The following is a 24511-nucleotide window of genomic DNA, read 5'->3' as shown; positions in this document are numbered from 1 at the left end:
CCATAGTTTTTTCTAACCAGGCCTCAGAACTGGACCAACTGAAATGAAATCCTAATGGGATTGAAACTCTCATTTAAACTAAAATTGTTGTTTATGTTCACTAATGATTCACTAGTGAAACTGCAGTTGGTTAGCATGGAGAAGTTGGGCCAAAGGGTCAGTTTCTGTGCTGTATGCTCTGTGGTCACTTTATTAGGTATGCCTGCTTGTTACTGCCAATATCTAATCAGCCAATCATGTGGCAGCAACTCGGTGCATAAAAGCATGCAGAAATGGTCAAGAGATTCAGTTGTTGTTCCGACCAAACATCAGAATGGGGAAGAAATGTAATCTAAGTGACTTTGACCGTGAATGATCGTTGGTGCCAGACTGGGTGGCTCGAGTATCTCAGAAACTGCTGATCTCCTGGGATTTTCATGCACACCACTCTCCGGAGTTTATAGAGAATGGGATGAGAAACAAAAACTAAATCCAATGAGTGGCATTTCTGTGAGCTAAAATGCCTTGTTAATGAGAGAGGTCAGAGGAGAATGGAAATGAGTGGAAGTACCATGGAGAGGGCAATAGAAGCTTGGTCGTTTCCCATGTCTAGACTGCCAAGTATTGCGGTTGCTTAAGTTTCCCATTGAACTACCACATGACCGCTCACTGGCGGGAAAATGATGTCACTCCACCATCACAAGACCATTACCTCATGTCCAGCATAGCCTCAATTACATCATGGTCACGTGACAGGTACAAGATACCCACGGGTACGTAACACTACCAACATACACTCATTGGCCATTAAGTGTATAGATCTATGAGTCTATGAGCATGTGGCTTTGGATATGAGTTTATTAATGTTGTGCCAAATAAAAATAATCATTAATTTTATTAATTAAAAAATAAAAATAAATTTCATTTCAGCACATTAGCGATGATAATGATGACGCCATATTTAGGTTCTGATGAAAGACCACTGATCTAAAATGTTAACCGTGCTTTTCTCTCCCCAGGTATTATCTGTCCTGCTCGTGTGTTTCCTACATTCTTGGCTTTCATATTTTATTTTCAGCATCTGCAGTTTCTTGCTTCTCAGGTACATATATCAGTGGTGATACTACGCAGAGTCAGATGTCAGATAGAGAAAAGAGTATCGACTTTTGTCAAGCTTGATTGCTTACAGAAGGAATGATTAATTTGTTGTATCGAGTGGCATTTCTCGAATTGCAGTATAACAGCTGAATGAACGTGAACTGAGTTGCTATTTACAAAGAAGACAGTCACCACAAACATTCATTGCCATGGAAATAACAATAAGATAATTATTTAGGTAAAAGGAATTTAAGTTTTGATCTTTCCCCCCAATCGTTCACAGGACAACCTCTACCTCAACAATCTCTTGCTCAATGTCAGCAAGACCAAGGAGCTGATTATTGATTTTAGAAGGAAACCAGAGGTCCATGAGCCCGTCCTCATTGGAGGATCAGAGGTGGAGAGAGTCAGCAACTTTAAATTCCTCTGTGTTATTATTTCAAAGGAACTATTCTGGGCCCACCACATAACTGCAATTATGAAGAAAGCATGGCAGTGCCTTTGCTTTCTTAGTAGTTTGCAAAGGTTTGGCATAGGATGTAAAACTTCAATAAACTTCTATAGATATATATAGTGGAGAGTATATTGACCAGCTGCATCGTAGCCTTCTATGGAAACACCAATGCCCTTGAACAGAAAACCCTACGAAAAGTGAGATGGCCCAGTACATTATGGGCAAAGCCCTCCCCACCACTGACCACATCTACATGAAACACTGTTGTAGGAAAGCAGTGTCCATCATCAGGGACCTCTACCACACCAGGACATGCTCTCTTCTCACTGCTGTCACGAGGAAGAAGATAGGCATGAATGGGAATGAGGAGAAGACAGGAGATTGGGGCTGAGAGGAAAATTGGATCAGCCATGATGAAATGTTGCAGCAGACTCGACGGGCCAAATGGCCTAATTCTGCTCTTGTATCTTTGGTCTTAAGGAGCTTTTTTAAAGTTATTCATTTACGGAATGTGGGCATCACCAGCTAAGCCAACATTTATTGTCCATTCCAAATTGCCCTTGAGAAGGTGGTGATGAGCTGCCTTCTTGAACCACTGCAGTCCCTGAGGTGTGGGTACACCCACAGTGCTGTTAGGGAGGGAATTCCATGATTTTGATCCAGTGACAAAGAAGGAGCGGCGATGCGTTTCCAAGTCAGGGTGGTGAGTGACTTGGAGGGGAATTTCCAAGTGGTGGTGTTCCCAAGAATCTGCTGTTCTTGTCCTTCTGAATGATAGTGGTCGTGGGTCTGGAAGGTGCTGCCTTAGGAACTTTGGTGCGTTGTTGCAGTACATCTTGTAGACAGTACACACCGCTGCAACTGTTTATCGATGGTGAAGGGATTGGATGCTTGTGGAAGGAGTACCAATCAAGTTGGCTGCCTTGTCCTGGATGGTGTCAAGCTTCTTGAGTGTTGATGGAGCTGCACTCATCCAGATGAGTATTCCATTACACTCCTGACCTGAGCCTTGTGGATGGTGGACAGTCTTTGGGGAGTCAGGAGGAGAGTTACACGCCGCAGGATTCCTAGCCTTTGACCTGCTCTGGTAGCCACTGCATTCATATGGCTAGAACAGCTAAGTTTCCTGTCAATGGTAACCTCCAGAACCTTGATAGTAGGGAACTCAGTAATGGCAATGCCACTGAATGTCAAGGGATGATGGTTAGAGCCTCTCTTGTTGGAGATGGTCATTGCCTGCCATTTGCGTGGCTCGAATGTTACTTGCCACTTGTCAGCCCAAGACTGGACATTGTCCTGGTCCTGCTGCATTTGGGTATGAACTGCTTCATTATCTGAGGAGTCATGAATGGTGCAGAACATTGTGCAGTCATCTGTGAACATCCCCACTTCTGACCTTCTGACAGAAGGAAAGTCATTGGTGAAGCAGCTGAAGATGGTCCTAGGACACTTCCCCGAGGAACTCCTGCAGTGATGCCGAGGATGAATTGACTGACCTCCAAACACCACAACCATCTTCCTTTGTATCAGGCATGATTCCAACCAATGGAGGGTTCCCCCCCTAATTCTCATCTTAATGAGTAAGGTACAGGAGTTTCAAGACTGACACCATCAGGTTCAGGAACGGTTGAGTGAAGTTATCCCCTTTGGTTCAAGATCCTGATGGGTGAGGGATGGTCAATGTTCCTGAACCTGGTGGTGTGAGTCCTGAGGCTCCTGTACCTTCTTTCTGAAGGCAGCAGTGAGAAGGACACATGACCTGGGTGGTGAGCGTCCCTAATATGACAATGCTCCATGTAGATGTGTGCAATGAGGGGAGAGACAGAATATTTTTATCTGATGAAAGCTTCAGGAGTTGAGAGATTTAAAAAGTTAGGCAGCATATTGTCTAGACAGGGTGTCAGATTAAACTATTACTTGATAAGAATCTAGAATCACTAAGCAAAGCCATTGAAACAATAACATCAATAGGGCTGAGAGAAGTGGATGCATTCTTCTTCAGGGGAGAGACAGAATGATGTGGTAATCTCAGGATAAGGGACAATATATCTGAGTAAATAACCAATTCTTTAAAAACTGGAGATTCTTCACTAGAAAATGGGCGCATGTACAGCTTTCTTTAACATAGAATATAGGAGATGAATTGTCTTCATGCTTCAAGTAATCTTTGCCCATTGTCAGTGGAAATGCTGCCAATTGGAAATTGAACCAGATCCAATTCATCCCCATGAGGGTATAATTTCTTCAGCATCAATCAGGTAAGTGATAATGTGCAAAATTCATGAATGAATTAATATTTAAAATTGATGTAAAAAAGTACAACCTATGAATTGATTCATTCTCCATTTGCAGTAGAACAAGGAGCTTAAAGTCATCAAAGTGTCCCTACTGAGATGCAGATGATCTGCTCTCTGACTGCCTCAGTCTGACTATCCACTGATCTGCTTGAGCTGAAGACCACTGCTATGTGTTCCCTGCCCTCAGAAGCTTTATTTTGGAGTGCTGGTTTGACCATTGGGTTGCAAGTGTCTCATGATGGTTTGGGGTCACTTAGAACATGGAAATGATGCGCTGATGAGGTCATGGAGCATGGAAAGGGGTGTGACCTGCCTTATTTTATACAATTGCAGTCAAAACCATGGAAATAAACTTTCAAGACTTGGAACTCTTTCCGAGCAGCAATAACGAAGTAGCCGCCACTGGGAATCAAACACTTTATATTTTTGTTCAGTGAGACAGAGAGAAACACATGTTAACATTTGCAGATTTGGGCTGGTTAGCAGGTCCCCCGATTTCATGCAGGACATACTTGGTGCTACACAAGTGGACGAGAAAGAGAATGGGAAAAAAAATAGAAAAAAATCATAACAGGGATGTTATAGGAAAAAATCATAACAGAAATAACAGGGGTTCAAGGGGTGTTTTTCCCCAGAAAGTAGTTTGAATGTGGGCCGTTCTCTCACACTAATAGTGGCGAAATATCAGAATCAGGTTTATTCTCACCGGCATGTGACATGAAATTTGTTAATTTAGCAACAGCAGTTCAATGCAATACATAATAAAGAAGAAAAAAACCCCAAAATATAATAATAATAAATAATTAGGGAACTCAATTATAGTATACACATATTGAATAGATTAAAAGAAATAATATATATTAAAAAGTGAGGTAGTGTTCAAGAGTTCAATGTCCATTTAGGAATTGGGTGGCAGAGGGGAAGAAGCTGTTCCTGAATTGCTGAGTGTGTGCTTCAGGCTTCTGTATCTCCTACCTGATGGTAGCAGTGAGAAAAGGGCATGCCCTGGGTGCTGGAGGTCCTTAATAATGAATGCTGCCTTTCTGAGATGCCGCTCCTTGAAGATGTCCTGGGTACTTTGTAGGCTCGTACCCAAAATGGAGTCGACTAAATTTACAACTCTCTATGGTTTCTTTCAAATTGCATTTGAGAAGGCAGCTTCTATGTGGAGGAAAAAAACAGCTGACGTTCTGGAGACCCTTCATCAGAACATTTATGCTGATGCCTGACCTAATGAGTTCCTCCAGCTTTTTGAGTGTCCAAGATGACACCAGTGAACCACGGCGACATTCTTCAGGCTACATACAGTACTTCTAAATAAACCTCTTTCTACACGTAGCATTGCCGAAGGAAGGCAGCACAAATCCTCAGGGACTCTTCCATCACCCAGCTAACACTCTCTTCTTGCTGCTGCCAACAGGAAGAAGGTACAGGAGCCTCAGCACTACCCAGGTTCAGGAACAGTTACTACCCCTCAACCATCAAGCTCTTGAACTAAAGGGTATAACTTCACTGAACTGTACTTGCATCACTGAAACATTCTGATAAACTATGGACTCACTTTCAAAGACTCTTCATCTTATGTTCTCAATATTTACTGTTTATTTGTAATAATTATTTCTTTCTCTTTGTACTTGCACAGTTTGTTGTCGTTTGCACACTGGTTGGTGCAGTCTTTGACTGATTCTACGATGGGTTTATTGAGTAAGCCCTCAAGAAAATGAACCTCAGGGTTGTATGTAGTGACACATATGTACTTTGATAATAAATTTACTTTGAACTTTGTATCCTTCTCATCTTTCTATGTTTACAAGCAAACACTTCTTTTTGTGTATTTAAACATCCCATGGTTAAGAAAAGGAGAAAGATAAAATACTCATGGGACTGGAAGTGCAGAAGAACGCTCACTTGAAGCATAAATATCAGCAGGGAACAATGGGGTTGAATGGTCTGTGTTGTGCAGTGTTACTTTAGAATATCATTATATATCAAAGACAGGGCTCATCTTTAATTGCTTGATTGCAATGTGGCATTTTGGTCAAACATTTAAACTGAATCTCTTGGGCAACATCTACATCGGTTCATTTGTCAAGTCAACTGGTCAGAGACTTGTTCAGTTTGGTTTAGCTTTGGTTTATTGTGCTCAGTTCTGATCACTCTGCTGCAGGAAGGATGCCACATAGCTGTAAAGAGAGGATGTTGCTGGAACTCAAGGGACCAAATTATGGAGCAGGGCTGAGCTAGACTTCATTCCACTGGAGCTTTGGAATATCAGAGGTGTATAAAATTATGAGGAGCATAATGAGGTGAATGTGAGGCATTGTGGAATCAAGAACTGGAGTGTATAGGTTTGAGGTAGTACCCCTATTAAGTCTCTCCTTAAGGAATTAAGCCTTAACCTATTCAGTCTATTGGGGCACCATAGCTATTACAGCTAGGGCATCCGAGTTCCAAGTTCAATTCTCGGTAAGAAGCTTTTATGTTGCTCCTGTGAGCACGTAGGTTTCATCTGGGTGCATTGGCTTCTACCCAAAAGTCAAAGACATACCAGTTAGTATTCGGGTAGATGGAGCTCGTCAGCCTGGGAAGGCAGTCCATCTAAGAGAGGGAAAACTCTGATTTCAAACCTCCGCTGCCTTGCGGCCATACCCACTCATGGGAAAGGCTTTGGCAGTAAACCCTGAGGGCAAATCCGGAGCTGGAGTCCCTAAGCTAGTCCAACGTTGCCTTCAACCTCGCTCTGGCAACTCCTGCGACAACATTGGTGCCAAGCTGTACCAGCCCTTGCCCTTCCCTTGGACAACATTGGTGGCATGGAGAGGGGAGACTCACTGCATGAGCAACTGCCGGTCTTCCATACGACCTTGTCCAGGCCTGCGCCCTGGAGAGACTGAAGCAAGACTTTCCAGGCGTAGATCCATGGTCTCGCGAGGCTAACAGATGCCGTCATCAGTTAGTAGGTTAATTGGTCATTGTAAATTGTGATTAGGCTAGGGCAACAAGGTGGGTTTGCTGGGTGGTGCGGCTTGTTGGTCTGGAAGGGCCTGTTCTGTGCCTCAAGTCCTGGCAACATCCTTGTAAACTTTCTCTGCACCCTTGCAGTCTTACTGACATCTTCCCTGTAGGTAGGCAACCGAAATGGCACAGAATACTCCAAATCAGGCCTCAACAGCATCTTGTACAACTTCAACAAGTTTTTATATCCAGATCCACATAAAAAACTTTTTATTTTCCTTTCTGCAGCCTGAACCCACATCAGCTTATATAAAATGAAATGACAACATAACCACTTTAATTCTGGAAAAGGCTGCGGGAGGTTCAGGCCCGTGGGAAAGCCAGTGAAAAATTTTTTAATGGATTATTTTGTTACCGACCCAAGGTTCAGACTCTGAACTTCATGCCAGCAACTGGAAATGATTTAAAAACATTCCAATTACTTTTTTGCAGCAGGTGAATAAATGCATTTCTGCTGAAGTGACCCAAAGAAATTGAGCTGGCAAAGGCTCAAAAATGACGCTGTTGAATGATATCTGGAACGCTGGGTGAGCTTGGAGTTCAGCTCACACTTATTCTCAGCATTTTGCAGCACTAATTTACAGATAGTGCCATTCAGCTCAAATCAAATTGGGAAGGGTTTGTCTGAAGATTACATGAGAATTCTTAAAGCCTTATGGTAAAATGTACCTTTTAGGGATCATAGTTTTGCACATCTTCCAAAATTAAAATTCTTTAAGTCTCTTCTTTGAATCAAGACTCATAATGTTCATGATTATTTCTGTAAACCAAACTTTGTGCAGCATTGAGCACACCTGCAAAGAGCGCTGCCACAAGAAAGCAGCATCCAGCATCATGGACCTCCATCATCCAGGTTGTGTTTACTTCTCGCTGCTACCATCAGGAAGGAAGTACAGGAGCCTTAGGTTCCATGCCACAGGATCAGGAACAGTTATCCTTGAACCTTCAGGCCTCTGAATGGCTACGTGATATTATGTCTTATTTAAATTTTGAAAAGATCCGCTGCTCAGTCTTAAATTCGAAACAATCTTTTTATGATATCTGGGGACCTTTCCTAAATTACTTTTCCAATTTATAAAGTTTAACAGTGCACAGACTTTTATGTATATTTTTATCTTCTTTTCTTAAGCGAATATGTTTTCTTTTCTAATTTATCCATTATCATCCATCAGCTTTTTTCTTTGGTAGTTGGTAGGGGGTTGACTTTTTTATATAAATTTTTTTTTAATGATGTATGACCTATCTTTAAATTTTTGATTACAGAGTGGTATACCTTTATGTGTTATGCTATAACATTATGATCAATTTTATCACAATATATGAATGTACACAAGTTATGTTGAGATGTATCTATGTGTTGCACTCTGTAAATCTTGTTTTTTTTTCGTAAAAGAAAAAAAAGCCTCTGAATAAATGTGGATGACTTTACTCACCTCAACACTGAACACAACCTATTGACTCTACAGTTCATGTCCTCAGTATTATTTATTTATTAATTTATTATTTGTTTCTTTTTCGTATTTGCACAGTTCCTCGCCTTTTGCACATTGGCTGTTTATCAGTCCTTGTGTTTCTTTGTTCTATAGTGTCTGCAAGAAAATGAATCTCAGGGTAGTGTTTGGCAACATGTATGTACTTCGATTACAAAGTTGACTTTGAACTTTTTCCTCACAATAGGATCACAGGAACTAAAATGAACAGAACCAATTAAGCAATGCGCATTTAATGGGGTCATGGCTGGTCTGTGATCAGCTCTTTTTCCCCTCATTCCTTGAAACAAATCTATCAAGAGATCAATTAACAATTAACCTAACACCTTTTTCCTCTTTGTGGAAATCGTTTTCACTTTTCACCACTCCTTGAATTAAAGAGAGTTTCCTCAAGCTTTGATCTAATTTTGAAACCAAACTTCTCCCTAATGTGAGTCTTTCCAACTGATAAAATTATCCGATAGAAGTTATATATAGTTTTTCATAAAATCTATTGTATACCTTTATTTTCCTGTAAATGCCTGCAAGAAATGTAATGTCAAGGCAGTATATGCTGACATACACGTACTTTGACAATAAATTTACTTTTTTTTGAATTTATATTGATATTCAATCTATCAGTCCTACCCATTCCATTTAATATCAGAATCAGAATCAGGTTTATTCTCACTGGCATGTGACATGAAATTTGTTAATTTAGCAACAGCAGTTCAATGCAATACATAATATAGAAGAAAAAAACAAAAATTAAATAATAATAAGTAAATCAATTACAGTATATTGAATAGATTAAAAATCGTGCAAAAACTCTCCAGAAATATATATTAAAAAAGTGAGGTAGTGTCCAAGGGTTAAATGTTAATTTAACAATTGGATGGCAGAGGGGAAGAAGCTGTTCCTGAGTCACTGAGTGTGTGCCTTCAGGTTTCTGTACCTCCTACCTGATGGTAACAGTGAGAAAAGGGCATGCACTGGGTGCTGGGGGTCCTTAATAATGGACGATGCTGCTTGAAGATATCCTGGATACTTTGTAGGCTGGTACCCAAGATGGAGCCGACTAAATTTACAACCTGCTACAGCTTCTTTCGGTCCTGTGCAGTAGTCTCCCCATACTAGACAGTGATGCAGCCTGTCAGAATGCTCTCCTAGAAGTCTTTGAGTGTATTTGTTGGCATACAAAATCTCTTCCAACTCCTAATGAAGTATAGCCGCTGACTTGCCTACTTTATAACTGCATTGATAGGTCGTGACCAGGTTAGATCCTTAGAGATCTTGACACCCAGGAACTTGAAACTGCTCACTCTCTCCACTTCTGATCCCTCTATGAGGATTGGTATGTGTTCCTTCATCTCACCCTTCCTGAAGTCAACAATCAGCTATAATCCCAATCAAAATCATCCTTTATCCTTCTAATTCCCTAGACCTCTATGCAATCTATCCTTGTAATTCACCTTTGGAATATAGCCATCATTCTAGTAAACCCTCATTGCACTCCCTACCATTATAATGCATTCCCCTTTGACCTCCTGCCTGGTATGAAAGGGTGTGAAACACTCATTGGAGCTGGAGAAGAACTTGGGGGTAGGGGTGGGAGCATCAGGTTGAGATCCTTGCTTTGAGAGTTTGTGGTCTAAAGACCAAATTAAAAATTGGAATTTTAAAACTAATTGTCTCCAGGTTGTTACCAAAATACACAAGTGGCACAGATCAGAGAGTGAAATGTGTGATTCAAAAAGTGGTTTGGGAAATAAAGATTTCACTTGCACTCATAGTGAGGAAGAGGCACGACTAAAAACAGACCAAAACTAGTGCCTTAGTGAAACAAAAAAGGATTTAGAAAAAGCTTTAAACTAAAATTGATCAGAATCAGATTTAATATTACTGTCATTTGTTGCTGTGAATTTTTTTTTTGCTTTGTGGCAGCAATATATAAAAATGCTATAAACTACAAATTTCACATCACATGCCGGTGATAATAAACCTAATTCTGATCCTGATAAGAAATACAAAAATATAAATAGTGCAAAATAAGAGCATTTGGGAGGGAATTCAAGGAGAAGGAGGATGAACTGATTTGAAAAATTAAAGATCTAAGTAGTAAGAAGTAAAAAGTGATTGTGCTAGTGACAACAGAACAGTTTATCAGCAAAAGTGGTCCAAGGGAAATGGAAAAGGGTCAAAATTAGAGGCACTTTGTCTTAAAGTAAGAAGCACGTATAAAATGGTGGACAAATCAGTGCCACAAATGATGATGTATGTGTTTGAATTCATGGTTATTACAGAGATGCATTCACGGGAGGCAGGATACTCTCCAGGATAGATGGCATTTTGAAAAGACATGAAGCATGAAAAAGGAACTGGGAGTTAGGGTGGTGTAGGATAGAAGATGACAGCCTTAATAAAAAAGGACGATTTATAGCAGCACTCAGAAATCTTCTTGGTTCAGAGAATCATGAAGTAGAGGCAACATGTCTGAGATATGAAATAAGGGGCATAACACTTGAGAATGTTATAGTAACAGCTTCACTATTAGACAGGCTGTTAATCGGGAAATGATCAGAGACAATATGAAAGGTTATTTAATAAATGAAAGGAATTTTAATTTTCAGGTAGACTGGACAAACCAAGATGGCAAGTGTGGTTCTGAGAAACATCACAGAGTGCATTTAAGATTCCTGAAAGTGTGGATTTTAGAGACTGATCTTGGGCACTGAGACAGGTTTAATTAGTCATTGCAAAAAAAACAAATCCTCTAAAGAATAGTGATTGTAACATGATCAAGATCAACAAAGATTAGAGTCTTAAACTTGATCAAAGTAAATTACAAAGATATAAGAGATGACCTGGTAGGGTGGATTGAAAATCGCAATTAATTAATTAGATTTAAAAAATATGCAACAAAGTTCAATAACATTGAGAAATAAAAGCTTTTTCTGAAAAAATATTCCATTCTTTGCTTCCTAAACAAATATAATTTCATGCTACAAGAAGTGCCTTATAACATGATGCAGTAGAATAGGAAGGCTAAGGTTTAGGACAATTTTTTTTAAAAGGATGACCAGAAATATGATAAAAAGAGAGAATAACCTAGCAAAGAATACAAAGTCAGATTGAAAGAAATTCTGTAGAATGAAGAAGACTTAAAGTAAATATGGATTCCTTGGAGGTTGAGAGAAGAGAAATTGTAATTGAAATAAGGACTGGTTAAAGACATTAACAAATATTACATAGAACAGTACAGCACAGAACAGGCCCTTCAGCCACATGATATTCTGCTGACCTTTTAACCTGCTCTATGACCAAAAATTCAATATCATTCTGTTTTTAAATTTTTTTAAAATTTTCTGTTTAATATAACCAAAGTTTCTTTTCATCTTCAGTTATTTCTAGATTTTTACTATTACCATTTACCATTGACCTTTACAGGCCAAGGTTAATTATCTCATATTTGTTTAACTGAATGTATTGGGTACAACATTTTCTTCTCACACCATTTTCCCCACAAATCCCTCTGTTTTTAATAGTAGGTCTAGCATTTTGGAATGTAGGAAAATAAAGTATGGATGGCATGCAAAATGAAGCTTTTTTCACTGTATCTCAGTACATGTGACAATAACAAGCTAATAGCCGTTTAAGGTCTGAACCATTACCTTCATATCTTAAAGCCAGTCCAGTAGATGTACCAGAGCTGTCTGTAGTCAGTTCAATGAAGAAGTGTTCAGATTCACTGACAATACCTTCAATTGGCAGATATTCCACTTCATAGGAATCATAAACCGTTGGAGCATCAATATTGTTCCCATTCCTAATAATAAGTCTGGGCAACAGAAAATAATTCTTTAAGTAAACACAGCACTTTGGACAAATATTCATGACATTGTTCATGGCACATTGCATTAATATATTACCTAGTTCTGTGGTAATAAACGTTAAATAATATATCATAAACATGAGAAAATCTGCAGATGCTATAAATCCAAAGCAGCGCACACAAAAGGTTGGAGGAACTCAGCAAGTCAGACAACATCTATGAAAATGAATAAACAATTGCCGTTTCAGGCCAAGACCCTTCGTCAGGACAGAGAAGTCTGGAAGCAAGTCATGGCCCAAAATGTTGCCAGAAACCCTTCTTCAGCACTGAGAAGGAAGGAGGAAGGTGCTAGAATAAAACGAGGAGGGAGGGGAAGGAGGCTAGCTGGAAAGTGATAGGTGAAGCCAGGCGGGTGGGAAAGGTCAAGGGGTGGAGAAGAAGGAATCTGGTTGGAGAAGGAGGAGGGGACCCAGAAGGAAGTAATAGGCAGGTGAGAAGAGGTAGAAGGTCAGAGTAGGGAACTGGGGTGGTGGGGGAATTTGGTTACCTGAAGGAGATATCAATATCTGATTTTTGGACAATTGCTATGACTGGGACCATATTAAACCAGAAACTTGGTTGGTATCTCATTTATTTTCCTTAATGGAATTGATAATTTCATATTCATTTTACAGAATATAAGATTCTTTTCTATCAATAATTTGAGATTTCAAAGCCCACAGTCTTCTTTAAAATATACCTTTACATACATCATCACCACCTGAGATCTTAATGGCCATTTTTCCTGCTACATCATGAAGGCTAATTCATTCTCCATTTGTGACTCACAAGCAGGACTCCTAGCTCATTATAGTTCAGGAGAGTTATTTGTTTGCACAGCCGAGTCTCATTGACTTAGAGGCATGAAATTACTGCAGAACTTACCTGTCATCATCTTCAGCCAATGCAACCTTCTCAAAGTGTAGGTGGAGCTTCTGTCCTTCAGGAGCCTCGATAAGCCAGTAACATGTTAAATTGTTGCTGTAGTTACCCGGAAAGTTGGGCGAGATGATGCGGCCTACAGTTGCGTTTCTAATCAATCCACCACAGGTAGCTGGAAAGAGGAAGGTTCCAGGTTTAATTTGGGCCCCAAGTCTTAGCATAAACCAGTATGAATCCCAATTTAAATGCATATGAAATACTTCTGTGTCCTGTTCGTAATAGAACATCAGCATACCTTTACTGGGCTGTGGTAAGGGCTGGTGGTATGGACGTGAAATCAGCATGGCCCTTTTAATATTGTTTAATATTTCGGAAGAAGTTCTAATATCTTCTTATGTTTGATCAGATTACCATTCAAAAAGAGAAGAAACACACATTCCCATGGTTCTGTTTGCATCCTTGAAACATTTCAAAGGACTTTACAGCAGTTCCTGCACAGCAAATTCCCAGAAACAGCAACATGCCATGTTGAATGAGGGGTTAATAAAATACTGCTCCCACCCTTGTTCATAAGTCTGCTCTGGGATCTTTCAGAAGGACCTGAGAAAGGCTTGGTTTTTTGTCCTATACAAAAGCTTCCACCGTTAACAACGGCGTGCTTCCTCATTACTGAAGCTGGGCGAGCTGCTTGTGTTGCAGTCTCTGGAATGGAACTGGAGCTCACTACATCCTGATATCAGGCTGAGGATGCTACAAATGGATGCACGTATGCCAAAATAGATGAGATTTTTTTGTCTAAACGATGCTCTGTAAAGTTAAATGCCAAGATATCGCAAGTTTATTGCCTGTTAGGGAATGGGAACAATTAAGGCTTTCAAGAGAGAATTAGATATGAACTTGAAGGAACAAAACTTGCAGGTCATAGAATCATAGAACACTAGAGTACAGACAGGAACAGGCCCTTTGACTCACCTAGTCCATGCCAAACTATTAATTTGGCTATTCCCATTGACTTGTAACTGGACCATAGCCCTTCATACCCCTCCCATCCATGTATTTATCCAAATGTCTTTTAAATGTTCAAATTGAATCCGAAACCACCATTTACACTGATAGCTTATTCTACACTCTAGGCATCGTCTGAGTGAGGAGGTTCCCAAGATGTCCCCCTTAAACAGTTCACCTTTCACCCTTAACCCATGATCTCTTGTTTGAGGCTCACCTAACCACAGTGGAAAAAAGCTTGCTTGCATTTACCCTATCTATCACCCTTATAATTTTATCCATCTCTATCAAATCTCCCCTCATTTTCCTATGCTGCAGGGAATAAAATCCTAACCTATTTACCTTTTCCCTATAACTCCGGTCCTCAAGCCCTGGAAACATCCTTGTCAATTTTCTCTGCACTCTTTCAATCTTATTCATATCTTTCTTGTAGGCAGGAATAGACTGCACACAATACTCCAAATTAGGCCTCACCAACATCTCATACAACTTCAACATAACATTCCAACTCCTGTAGTCAATACTTTCAGTTATTTATGTCTCTGAGCGAAGATTAGATGATAAAACAGATTGATTTGCTGTGCTAGAGGCCAGCATGGTTTTAATGGACTGCCTGGCCTTCTCCTCCTGTGCTATTTCAATTTAATGATCACATGATCTTAGGTAAGGATTAATAATAGACTGAAACAGAAAATACTCAACAGCTTATGCCACATCTGTGGGAAGAGAAACAGGGTGAATGTTCCAGCTGGAGATTCTTCATCAGAGCCTGGTATTGCAGTGCTGGCTTGAAGAGGTGAATCCCATGTTATTCTGAATGATTACAAATGTCATGGCCCACACTAAATTAACAAAGAAAATTCTGATGTTGTCCACTCTTAAACAAGGGGCAGAAAATACACCAGCACTGAAAAGAAGGTTGCCCTCAATTCCAAAGGCTCTGGAACAGCACCCTATTGGATTTCATTCCACAATTGAGCAATGCTTCTTTGCATTCCTTGGTGAAGTCCAATTAATGCCTAACTGTAAGTCTACAGACACGTTCCAGTACCTCCTTGCTGATAGGAGCAGTGAGAAGAGAGCATGGTCTGGGTGGTGGGGACCCCTGATGATGGACGCTGCTTTCTGTGCTCTGTGAAGATGGGGAGGACTTTTCCTGTGATTGTCTGGGCTGTATTCATTCATTTTGACTGAGGGCATTTCACAGACTTAGTCTTATTTTTCAATCATGGAGTGTACATGATTCATTCTTGGAATCTTTACCCAGATGTCTTCCCAATGCTACTTTAGCAAAACACCACAGGATATCCTTTTATACTATATAGATCAACATTCAGTATTGAATGCCCTTCACTAGTTAATCAAATGCAACTCATGTTTAAAGTCCGCCACTTGCAAACATTAGCTGAGCACAAAGCTTGAGATTGCAGGGTTTAAATAACTTCAAGCCCTAGAGGTATGCACACTTTTACTGAGTGTGCAAATCACTGTTCCAATATTATGATTGCTTTTCTCCTTTGTCATCACCTTACCTGCCTTTGTCTTCACATTCCCCCCTTCTGTTGTGGAAATCTATCGTGTGTAGCTTTAAAATTAATCCCCTTACATTCTCCCGAAGAGCATCGCTGCATCACACCCATAACTGTACCCCTTCCCCAGCGCATTATGTTAAAATCTGCAGTCAATATTTCCTCTTTATAAAGCTTTCTGATGTGTTTTCCTATAAAGATGTTATTTAAATGCAATTTGCTGTTGATCTGTTCTGTATAACCAAGTAATAAATCATGTCAATGCACAATGCATTTCTTGTTCTAATGTAGCAGCATGACATCTGGGCCAGTTCGATTGAAATTTCTTCTAATCTACTTATCTGCTCATCTGTCTAATCTAAACCATCTCATCTACTGATTATGTTCATCTAATCCTGGCCTCTGATCAGTTTTGAATTTAATTATTACATCATTGGCGGCCTTGCTTTCATCTGCCATGACATTCAGCTCTGATGTTTGTTTCCTTCAGCTGTTCAAGTCTTTGCCTCGCATCGAGGTAGTATTGGATGGGAAGAGCACTTCCAACATCTGATACCTTTAATGTGAACGTTTTCTACACCATCCCTCAGCACCCTACCCACAGCAGGCACATCCTTAGCCCAACTGAGAAAGAGATTTCAAAGCATTTAAAACAGCAGAACCTCTTGACCAGATGAAGTCCCTGCTAAAGTATATGGTAAGGACACACAACTTCATCTCCAACAGGTGGGAAGACAAAAATGTGTGCCAAGGCAATCTCAGAGATGCCATAACCATGATAGCTTCAAGGAAGGAGAGGATGGGTTTGGAGGGGCTTAGAGAAATATGGGCCAAACATGGGCAAATGGCACTAGGTTGGTGGGTACTGTGGTTGGCATGGATGAGCAGAGTTGAAGCACCTGCTTCCGTGCTTTGTTTTTTGCTCGTTTATTTTGCTGCAGTTTGTATGATTTGTCCTTTTTGTATGTGGGGGAGTGGTGGATTGACATTTCTCTCTGAAGAAGTTCCATGGTTTTCTTTGTTTCGTGGCTGTCTGAAGGGAAGACGAATCTCAGCGTTGCGCACTGCATACATACATGGATAATAAATGCACTTTGAATCCATGATTCAAACTCAAATTGCAGTTAGGACAGAAGCAAATATTTTGGAAAAGCAAAAATACTGTTGAAGTTGGAGATCTGAAATTAAAACTGAAAATGCAGGTCAAGCAGAATCTGTGGACAGCAGAAGAGTTAATATTTCAGATTCAATGACCTTCATCGTAACTGGAAAACTGAGAAAACAAGGACATACTGCAGAGAGGGAAAAGGCACGGAGCACAAGGGAATAAAATGGAGACCAAGTTTTTCTAGGTGATACTGTTGGTTTCAGAGCTGACTAAGAGAAGGAACTAATTGATTTGGGACAGCTGCAGAAGATGCATGAAATCTGAAATAAAAGAGAATGCTGCAAATATCCGGTAGATGAGGTGGGATCTGTGGACAGACAACAAGTGAGTTGAAACTACAGGGGGACGACTTTACATCAAAACCACTTACGAAAGATGAAATGCTGTTTGTCTGAAATGGCTGAAATCAGAACCAAGCCCTGGATAAGTCCAAGATAAGACTATGTTCACCTCATTAGAATTAGAAACCAAAGACAGAGAGGTACAAGTGGAAGTGGGGCAGAGAATTACTGGAAGCATGGGTTATTCTAGTGGACTGAATGCAAGTACTCTGCAAACTAATCCACAGTTAAGCATGACATCTAAAACTTTGACAAACTTCAAGGATGTGAGGTGGAGAGTATATTGACTGATGGCAGCTCAGCCTGGTAAGAAAACACCAATGCCCTTGAACGGAAAATCCTACAAAAAGTAATGAATACGGCCCAGTCCATCACGGGTAAAGCCCTCCCCATCATTGAGCACAGCTACACAGAGCGTTGTCGCAGGAAAGCAACATCCATCATCAGGGCCACAAGCACTCAGGTCGAGTTCTCTTCTCATTCCTGCCATCAGGAAGAAGGTACAGGAACCTCAAGACTCACATCACCAGGTTCATGAACAGTTATTACCCCTCAACCATCAGACTCTTGAACCAGAGGGGATAACTTCACTCAACTTCATTTATCCCATTAGTGAGCTGTTCCCACAACCTATGGACTCACTTTTAAGAACTCTTCATCTCATGTTCTCAATATGTATTGCTTATTTATTTATTATTAATATTTCTTTTTTGTATTTGCAGTTTGTCTTTTGCACACTGCTTTCATTGATTCTATTGTAGTTCTTGGATTTACTGAGTATGCCCACAAGAAGACGAATCCCAGGGGTGTATATGGTGACATGTATGTAATATAATAATAAATCTACTTTGAATTATATTTCTCCAATATACAGTAAACGTGACCACACCACATGTTGCGTTTGCTGAAGTTGCAAGTGTCTTGGGATAGGTCAATGGAGGTGGAAGAGCGAACCAGATTCCAGTGGAGAGTGACATCACTGGGCTCTCGTTTTAACATAGCTTAATTCAAAGATGTAAAAGGACCCTTCTGATCACTGCAAATTGGGCTCTACATACAACATTGCAGAATTCAAATCAAGTTCACAAACCCTGAACTCCAGTGAGTTCCCTAGTGGATATAAATCACAGCAGAAGACTGTCAGTAAAATGGACAATACCAGAGGGAATATGTGCATGGAACGGCATCACTTGCTCATGATTCTGCACAACTGCAGCCTTACTTTGCATTTGATTTGTGTTGTATAACACCACACAGCAGATGACACCAACATTCCACAAAGGAATGTTATTGCAATATGTTCATTTCAAAGAAAAACTGCAGCTTTAATCTTGAAAAGTCAGCTGGGCTGGCAAAAAAAAAACTCTTGCAGCTTGACCAAGTTGTGTAATGATGTTTCATCTATGTTACTGTAAGTTATCACTGACATACAGCCAAGAGTCTTTGAGCTTAACTACAATAACTTACTTCAAGTAAGTGAAAGACACCTAAGGTGCTTTTTTATTTTGCTAGCTTTTCCCACTTGTCTGCCTAGTAAAACTGAACTTGTATTATTCATCTACATGTCAGATAATGAATCCGGAAGTGAACAACTTAGCTGGGGAAAATCAGAATTGTAATTTTTATTGATCAAATTATTCACCTCTTGCTGCATCCTACTGTCTTCTGAATTTTTCTGCTAAGTGTAATTAGGGTGATGATGCTCCATAGACCTGAATTAAAAGGAGTCAGCATGGGTACTCCCTAGGGGATAAAACCAATCAAATGCCTAGTGTCTATTCACTTTTGCTTTTGACAAGATTAAGTGAAGGCAGTAAAACAAAATACACATACTGAAGATTTATTTGTCCTTTTCATTTATGCATGAAGTGTTAACATTGTTTTCCATACTGGTATTTATTAAGCTCCTCTAATTGCACACGAATGGAGAAGGCTCAGATATGCTGGTGGTATAGAAGGCAGATTGTGCAAGGACTGCAGATTTCCTTCCTTGCAGGGTATTAATGGACCAGTTTTCCATGACAATCCAGTCATTTCGTGGTTACCAAGACCAGCTTTTTTAAAGAAATATTCCAGATTTATTTAATTATTTGAATTTAAATTCTCCATTTGCCACAGAGAAATTCAAACTTCCCTCTGGTCAATAATCCAGCTGTCAGTTCACAGACATAACGACTGCACGACTGAACTTATTCAAACAAATACTCTTGTACTTTTATGTCAACTCATATGACTTCTGTGAAGCCAAGTTATGGAAATAATTAAAATATATTGATGTTGATACAGTATATACTTTTATTTAACTCACACCAGTTATGAATATTAGTGGCAAACTCAGCACTTAATGCTATTCACTAAATTCCTTTGGAGTTATAGGTTTTTACAGTATAGAAACATGCCTTTGAACCATCACACCCGTGTTGATCTTTGTCCAAGTTTACACTAAGCTCGTTTGTCCACAATGTCCATAACCTTCTATGCCTTGCCTATTTAAGTGCCTGACTAAAGGTACCTGAAACATAATGACTGTATCTTTAAAACTCCTTCCTCTCATCTTAAACATCCGTGCTCTTCTTTTTGGTACCTCCATACGGGAAGAAGTTTCTGAATCTCTACACTGTCCATGTTATACTCATCTGCTTCATAACCTCTTAGCATCCTTTACTGCAGGGAAGCCAACTCCAGAATATCCTTTCTCTTCCAAATATCCAGTTCTCCAGTCCTGGCCACACCCTGGTAAACCTCTGAGTTCTCTGCAAAGCAATCACATTTTCCCATAGTATGGTGACCAGAAATGCACACAACATTCCAAGTGTGGGCTAACCTGTGTTTTATGCAGTTGAAATATAAATTCTGATCTTTCAAATTCTGAGCTGGATCAATGAAGACAAGCATGCCACAAGCTTTCTTCACCACTCTATCTACCTTATAAGTCACTTTTAGAGAACTATGGACTTGACCCCAAAGGTGCCTCAATATTCCTCAGCATCCTATTTACTCTATATATTCTTCCTTACTTAACTTTGTCAAATGCTTCATATTTGCACTTGTCAGAACTAAATCCCATCTGTCAACTCTCCACCCAACTTTCCATCTGATCAATATTTGAGCGTAGCCTTAGACAGCTCTCTTTGTCGTGCACACCACCTACACCAATTTTCATGTTGCCTGCATAATCATGCCTCATACGCTCAACATCCAAGTTGGTACATATATCACAGGCAGCAAAGGTCCCAGTACTGTTCTCTGCAGAACATTACTGGCCACTGACTTCGAATCAGAAAAGCATCCTTCCACGCTACCCTTTGTATCTTATCACCAATCCAATCTTGTATCCAATTAGCCACATTGCTTTGGATTCAATGTTCCTTAACTGAACCTGGTCACGTCAAATGATTTACTAAACTTCATATAGATAATATCTACCTTCCAGGCTTCATCAGTCTTCACTGAATCAAATCAGAGAGACAATATTTCCCTACATGCATTGCATAACATCAAACACCTCCAGCTTTTTAACACTGAACTGCTCCAAATTATCCAAGTACTCTTCCCTGAACCTACCATCTTCTACATCCATTTCCTTGGTGAATACAGAACAGAAGTATTTATTCAGGACCTTACCCACATCAGCTTAGTTCCACATATGGATTCATTCTTAGGTCCACAAATGTCCACTTCTCTGAATGCCCATGATGTCAAAAACATTTCTAATATTACGTCAACCAAACAAGTGGCCATGTTATAATTGAATATCAACATTGGCAGGGCTTTATATATCCCTTTATGTGAAGCAGTTTTCACCATGTATAGCCAAAGTTTCACCACTGAGAACAAGAACAGCTGAAAGAAAGTTCTCACTTGGATATTCCATACAAAGTAATTGCAGGCTGACTTAACGGTTTCCCTGGCTAACTTCTTGCTTCTGATATCCTTATGGAAGGTTTTGGTACTGTTATGCCCTTGGCCCCCTCCTTTGTGAGAATCGCAAGAGTCCTAGTCAAGAGGGGGGTCAACTGACCCAAGAGGGGGAGAGACGTGCTGAATAGACACAGGAAATGGGAGAGAGAGAGAGAGAGAGACATGCGGAAGGCCACGTTCTCCCGAGAAGCAGAATAAAGGCGATATTGACTATTGTCTCATGAAGACCACGTGAAAAGCCCTTGGGCAAAGTGGGCTGGTTGAGAGAGAGATCGCATCACCTGCAACCTGATTGACACCTGCGATCCCGTGAAGAAGTATAAAGGAGGGTCTGAGGGGGGGACAACCCTCAGACGCACCAAGGAGACACCAAGGAAGCACGATACCGATTCCCGTGGGAGTGGGAAGCCATTTTGAAGGAAGCCACGTGCGTTAGATTCCGACTTTTGAATCTGTGGCTGGAACCATCAGAAGACCGCTTTTATCTAACAACGGGGAAGCCTGCTCCCCTGATTCCAAGGATTTGCTCTGTAAAGACAACGGGCAAGTGTTTATCCTTTCTCAACCATCTCTCTCTCTCCACAACGTGAAACCCCAGCGGTTCCCAAAAGGGAAAAGCCTGCAAACTTCTGAGTGACTCTTTATATTTCAATTGGACTCAGTATTATCCCCTAGACAACTATAGAGCTTATTTCTGATTGATTATTATTACACTGGTGTTTTAGATTGAGTTTTGACGATGTATATGATCTGAATGTTTTGTTTTAACCATACGTTTGTGCCCCTTTTTGAATAAAACGTTTGAAAATAGTAGCATCCGACTCAGCTGATCCCGCTATCTTTGCTGGTAAGTTACCTGGTTACGAGGTTATGTAACAGTACTTACTTTAATCTTGGCCCCAGTTTGTCCTCCTAAGTTATTTGCGGTAAACGCTATGTTCTTCAAAGGACCCTCCCCCACCCAATCCTAGTGCTTACCCTTGCCAAACATTTCCTTTTTATTCCCTAATAAAAGCTTCAATTTCCTTTGTCATCCAAGGTTCCCTAATCTTGCCATCTTTGTCTTTCACACTTTCCAGAACCTGCTGGCCCTGACTTCACACTCTTGCTCTCTTTTAAAAGACGCCTATTTGTCAGCTCTCATTCTACCTGCAAGCATCTGCTCCCAACCTATTTTCATCAGGCTCACTCTTACACCATGGATACCATTGATAGCAGCTTTCTCCCGTCAGGAAAGACGTCTTTGTGAATGGTTTCAGTCCTGTGGTCATGGTAGTCACAGGTGGCAAGTTCTAGTTAGTTAGTTTGATGGAAGAGAAGGGTTAGGTTGATTTTGGAGTAGGTCAAAATGTCAGCACTACATCGTGGGCCAAAAGGCACTGTGCTGTAGTGTTCTATGTTCTATAATGCTTTTATTGTCAATAGACCAGAATTTTCTGACAGCACCAAGCCTCTCCTGTTCACCGTTTATCTGCTTGTTATGCCTACATTTTTTTTGTATGTAATATCCAGATGAGAACTTTCTTTCTGCTGTCTTAAGTTCAAACTTCAAAGTAAATTACATACGTGCCACCATACTTTCTTGCGGGTATTCACAGTAAATACAATAAAAATAAAAGAATCATTGAAAGTCTGTCCCCATAGGATGGACAACAACCAATGAACAAAACCCAACAAACTGTGCAAATGCAAAATGAGTAAAAAAAAGTAATTAACAAATAAGCAACAAATATAGAGGAAATGAGGTGTAGAGTCTTTGAAAGTGAGCCCATTGGTTGTGGGAACATTTCAATGATGGGGCAAATGAAGTTGAGTGAAGTTATCCCCTCTGGTTCAAGATCCTGATGGTTGAGGGGTAGTAACTGTTCCTGAACCTGGTGGTGTGAGTCCCAAGGCTCCTGTACTTTCTTCCTGATGCAAGCAGCGAAAAGAGAGCGCAACCTGGATGTTCTTGATGACAGATGTTGCTTTCTGGCGACAGTGCTTGGTGTAGATGTGCTCAATGATGGGGAGTGCTTTACCCATGATGGGCTGGGCTCTGTCCATTACTTTTTGTAGGCTTTTCCGTTCAAGGCTATTGCTGCTTCCATACCATGCTGTGATGCAACCACTCAATATAATGTCCACCACCCATCTAGAGAAGTTTGTCAAAGGTTTTGTTGGCATGCTGAATCTTTGCAAACTTCTAAGAAAGTAGAGGCACTATTGTGTTTCCTTCAGAATGGCACATGTGCTGAAGACAAAATAGACCTTCGCAATGATCCCACCAAGGAACTTAAAGTTGGTGACCCTCTCTACATCTGATCTCCACATGAGACTGGCTCATGGACCTCTGGTTTCCTCATCCCAAAGTCAATAATGAGCTCCTTGGTCTTGCTGACATTCAATAAAGGTTGCTGTTGTGGCACCCAACAGCCAGAGTGTCAATCTTCCTTCTATATGCTAATTCATCATCACCTTTGATTTGGTCAACAACAGTGCTATCATCAGCAAACACTAATATGGCATTGAAGCTGTTCCTAGCCTCAAAGTCATAAGGGTAACACATGTAGAGCAGGGGGCTAAGCACACAGCCTGTGTTGATGGAGATTGTGGAGGAGATATTGTTGCCAATGTGAAATGCCTGAGGTCTGCAAGTGAGGAAACTGAGGATCAAGTTGCACAAGGCCTAGGTTTTGAAGCCCATTTATTAGTTTTGAGCAATGATAGTATTGAATGCTGAGCTTCAGTCAGTCTTGAAGTATGCACCTTCACTGTCCAGATGCTCTGAGGTTGAGTGAAGAGCCAATAAAGTGGTACCTGCTGTTGATCTGTTGTGACGGCAGGCAAATTGGAACGGATTCAATTCGCTTCTCAGGCAGGAGTTGTTATATTTCATCACCAGGCTCTTAAAACACTTCATTGCTGTGGATGTAAGTGCTACTAGATGATCATCATTGAGGCAGGTTAACGCGTTCCTCTTAGACACTGGTAGTTTTTTATTTGATTTATTTAACAATACAGCATGGAGTAGGCCTATCCGCCCCTTCAAGCCATGCTGCCTCAGGAACCACTGACAAACCCAATTAGTCCTATTCTAATCACGGGACAATTTACAATGACTAATTAACTTGTTCAGTATGCCTTTGGACTATGGGAGGAAACTCTGTCTTCAGTTGTCCATTGGAATCCGATGATGACGTCCACTCCTTTAACGGTGAGATCTTTGCTGACTATACAGTCCTATCCTGGGCCTATAAGTTCTATTGCAGGTGGCACATTTATATGTGGTAGTGGTGGTGGTAGTGATGGTAACCATGGCTTCATTTCTCCTGGCTCTCTTCTGCTGTCTACTGGTTGTTCTTTCCATCTCCAGTATACAAACCCCATCCCTACACAGCTGTCGCCAAGTGTTACGGTCAGCAGCAACATCCTCCAGGTAAAACTGGAGGACCAGGAGAAAACCCACACATTCCAATAGGAGGGTGTACAGAGACTCCTCG

At 40.5% G+C, this 24511-nt stretch overlaps 1 protein-coding gene across 2 annotated transcripts in view; it reads right to left on the bottom strand.

Moving 5' to 3' along the window:
* The window catches only part of sez6b (seizure related 6 homolog b), a 919909-nt gene that overhangs the window by 155986 nt on the left and 739412 nt on the right, over positions 1-24511 (bottom strand). For both annotated transcript variants that reach the window (XM_073053431.1, XM_073053432.1), the window contains exons 6-7: positions 13069-13237; positions 11984-12150 (exon numbers count right to left, since the gene is read on the bottom strand). In XM_073053431.1, the coding sequence (XP_072909532.1) occupies positions 11984-12150; positions 13069-13237 (336 nt within the window). The remainder of the gene's footprint in view (positions 1-11983; positions 12151-13068; positions 13238-24511) is intronic.

This window comes from Hemitrygon akajei, chromosome 8 (assembly GCF_048418815.1).
Source record: "Hemitrygon akajei chromosome 8, sHemAka1.3, whole genome shotgun sequence".
Lineage (NCBI taxonomy): Eukaryota > Metazoa > Chordata > Chondrichthyes > Myliobatiformes > Dasyatidae > Hemitrygon > Hemitrygon akajei.
Note: the sequence above shows the minus strand (reverse complement) of the source record. Positions and strands in the feature narration are given on the sequence as shown.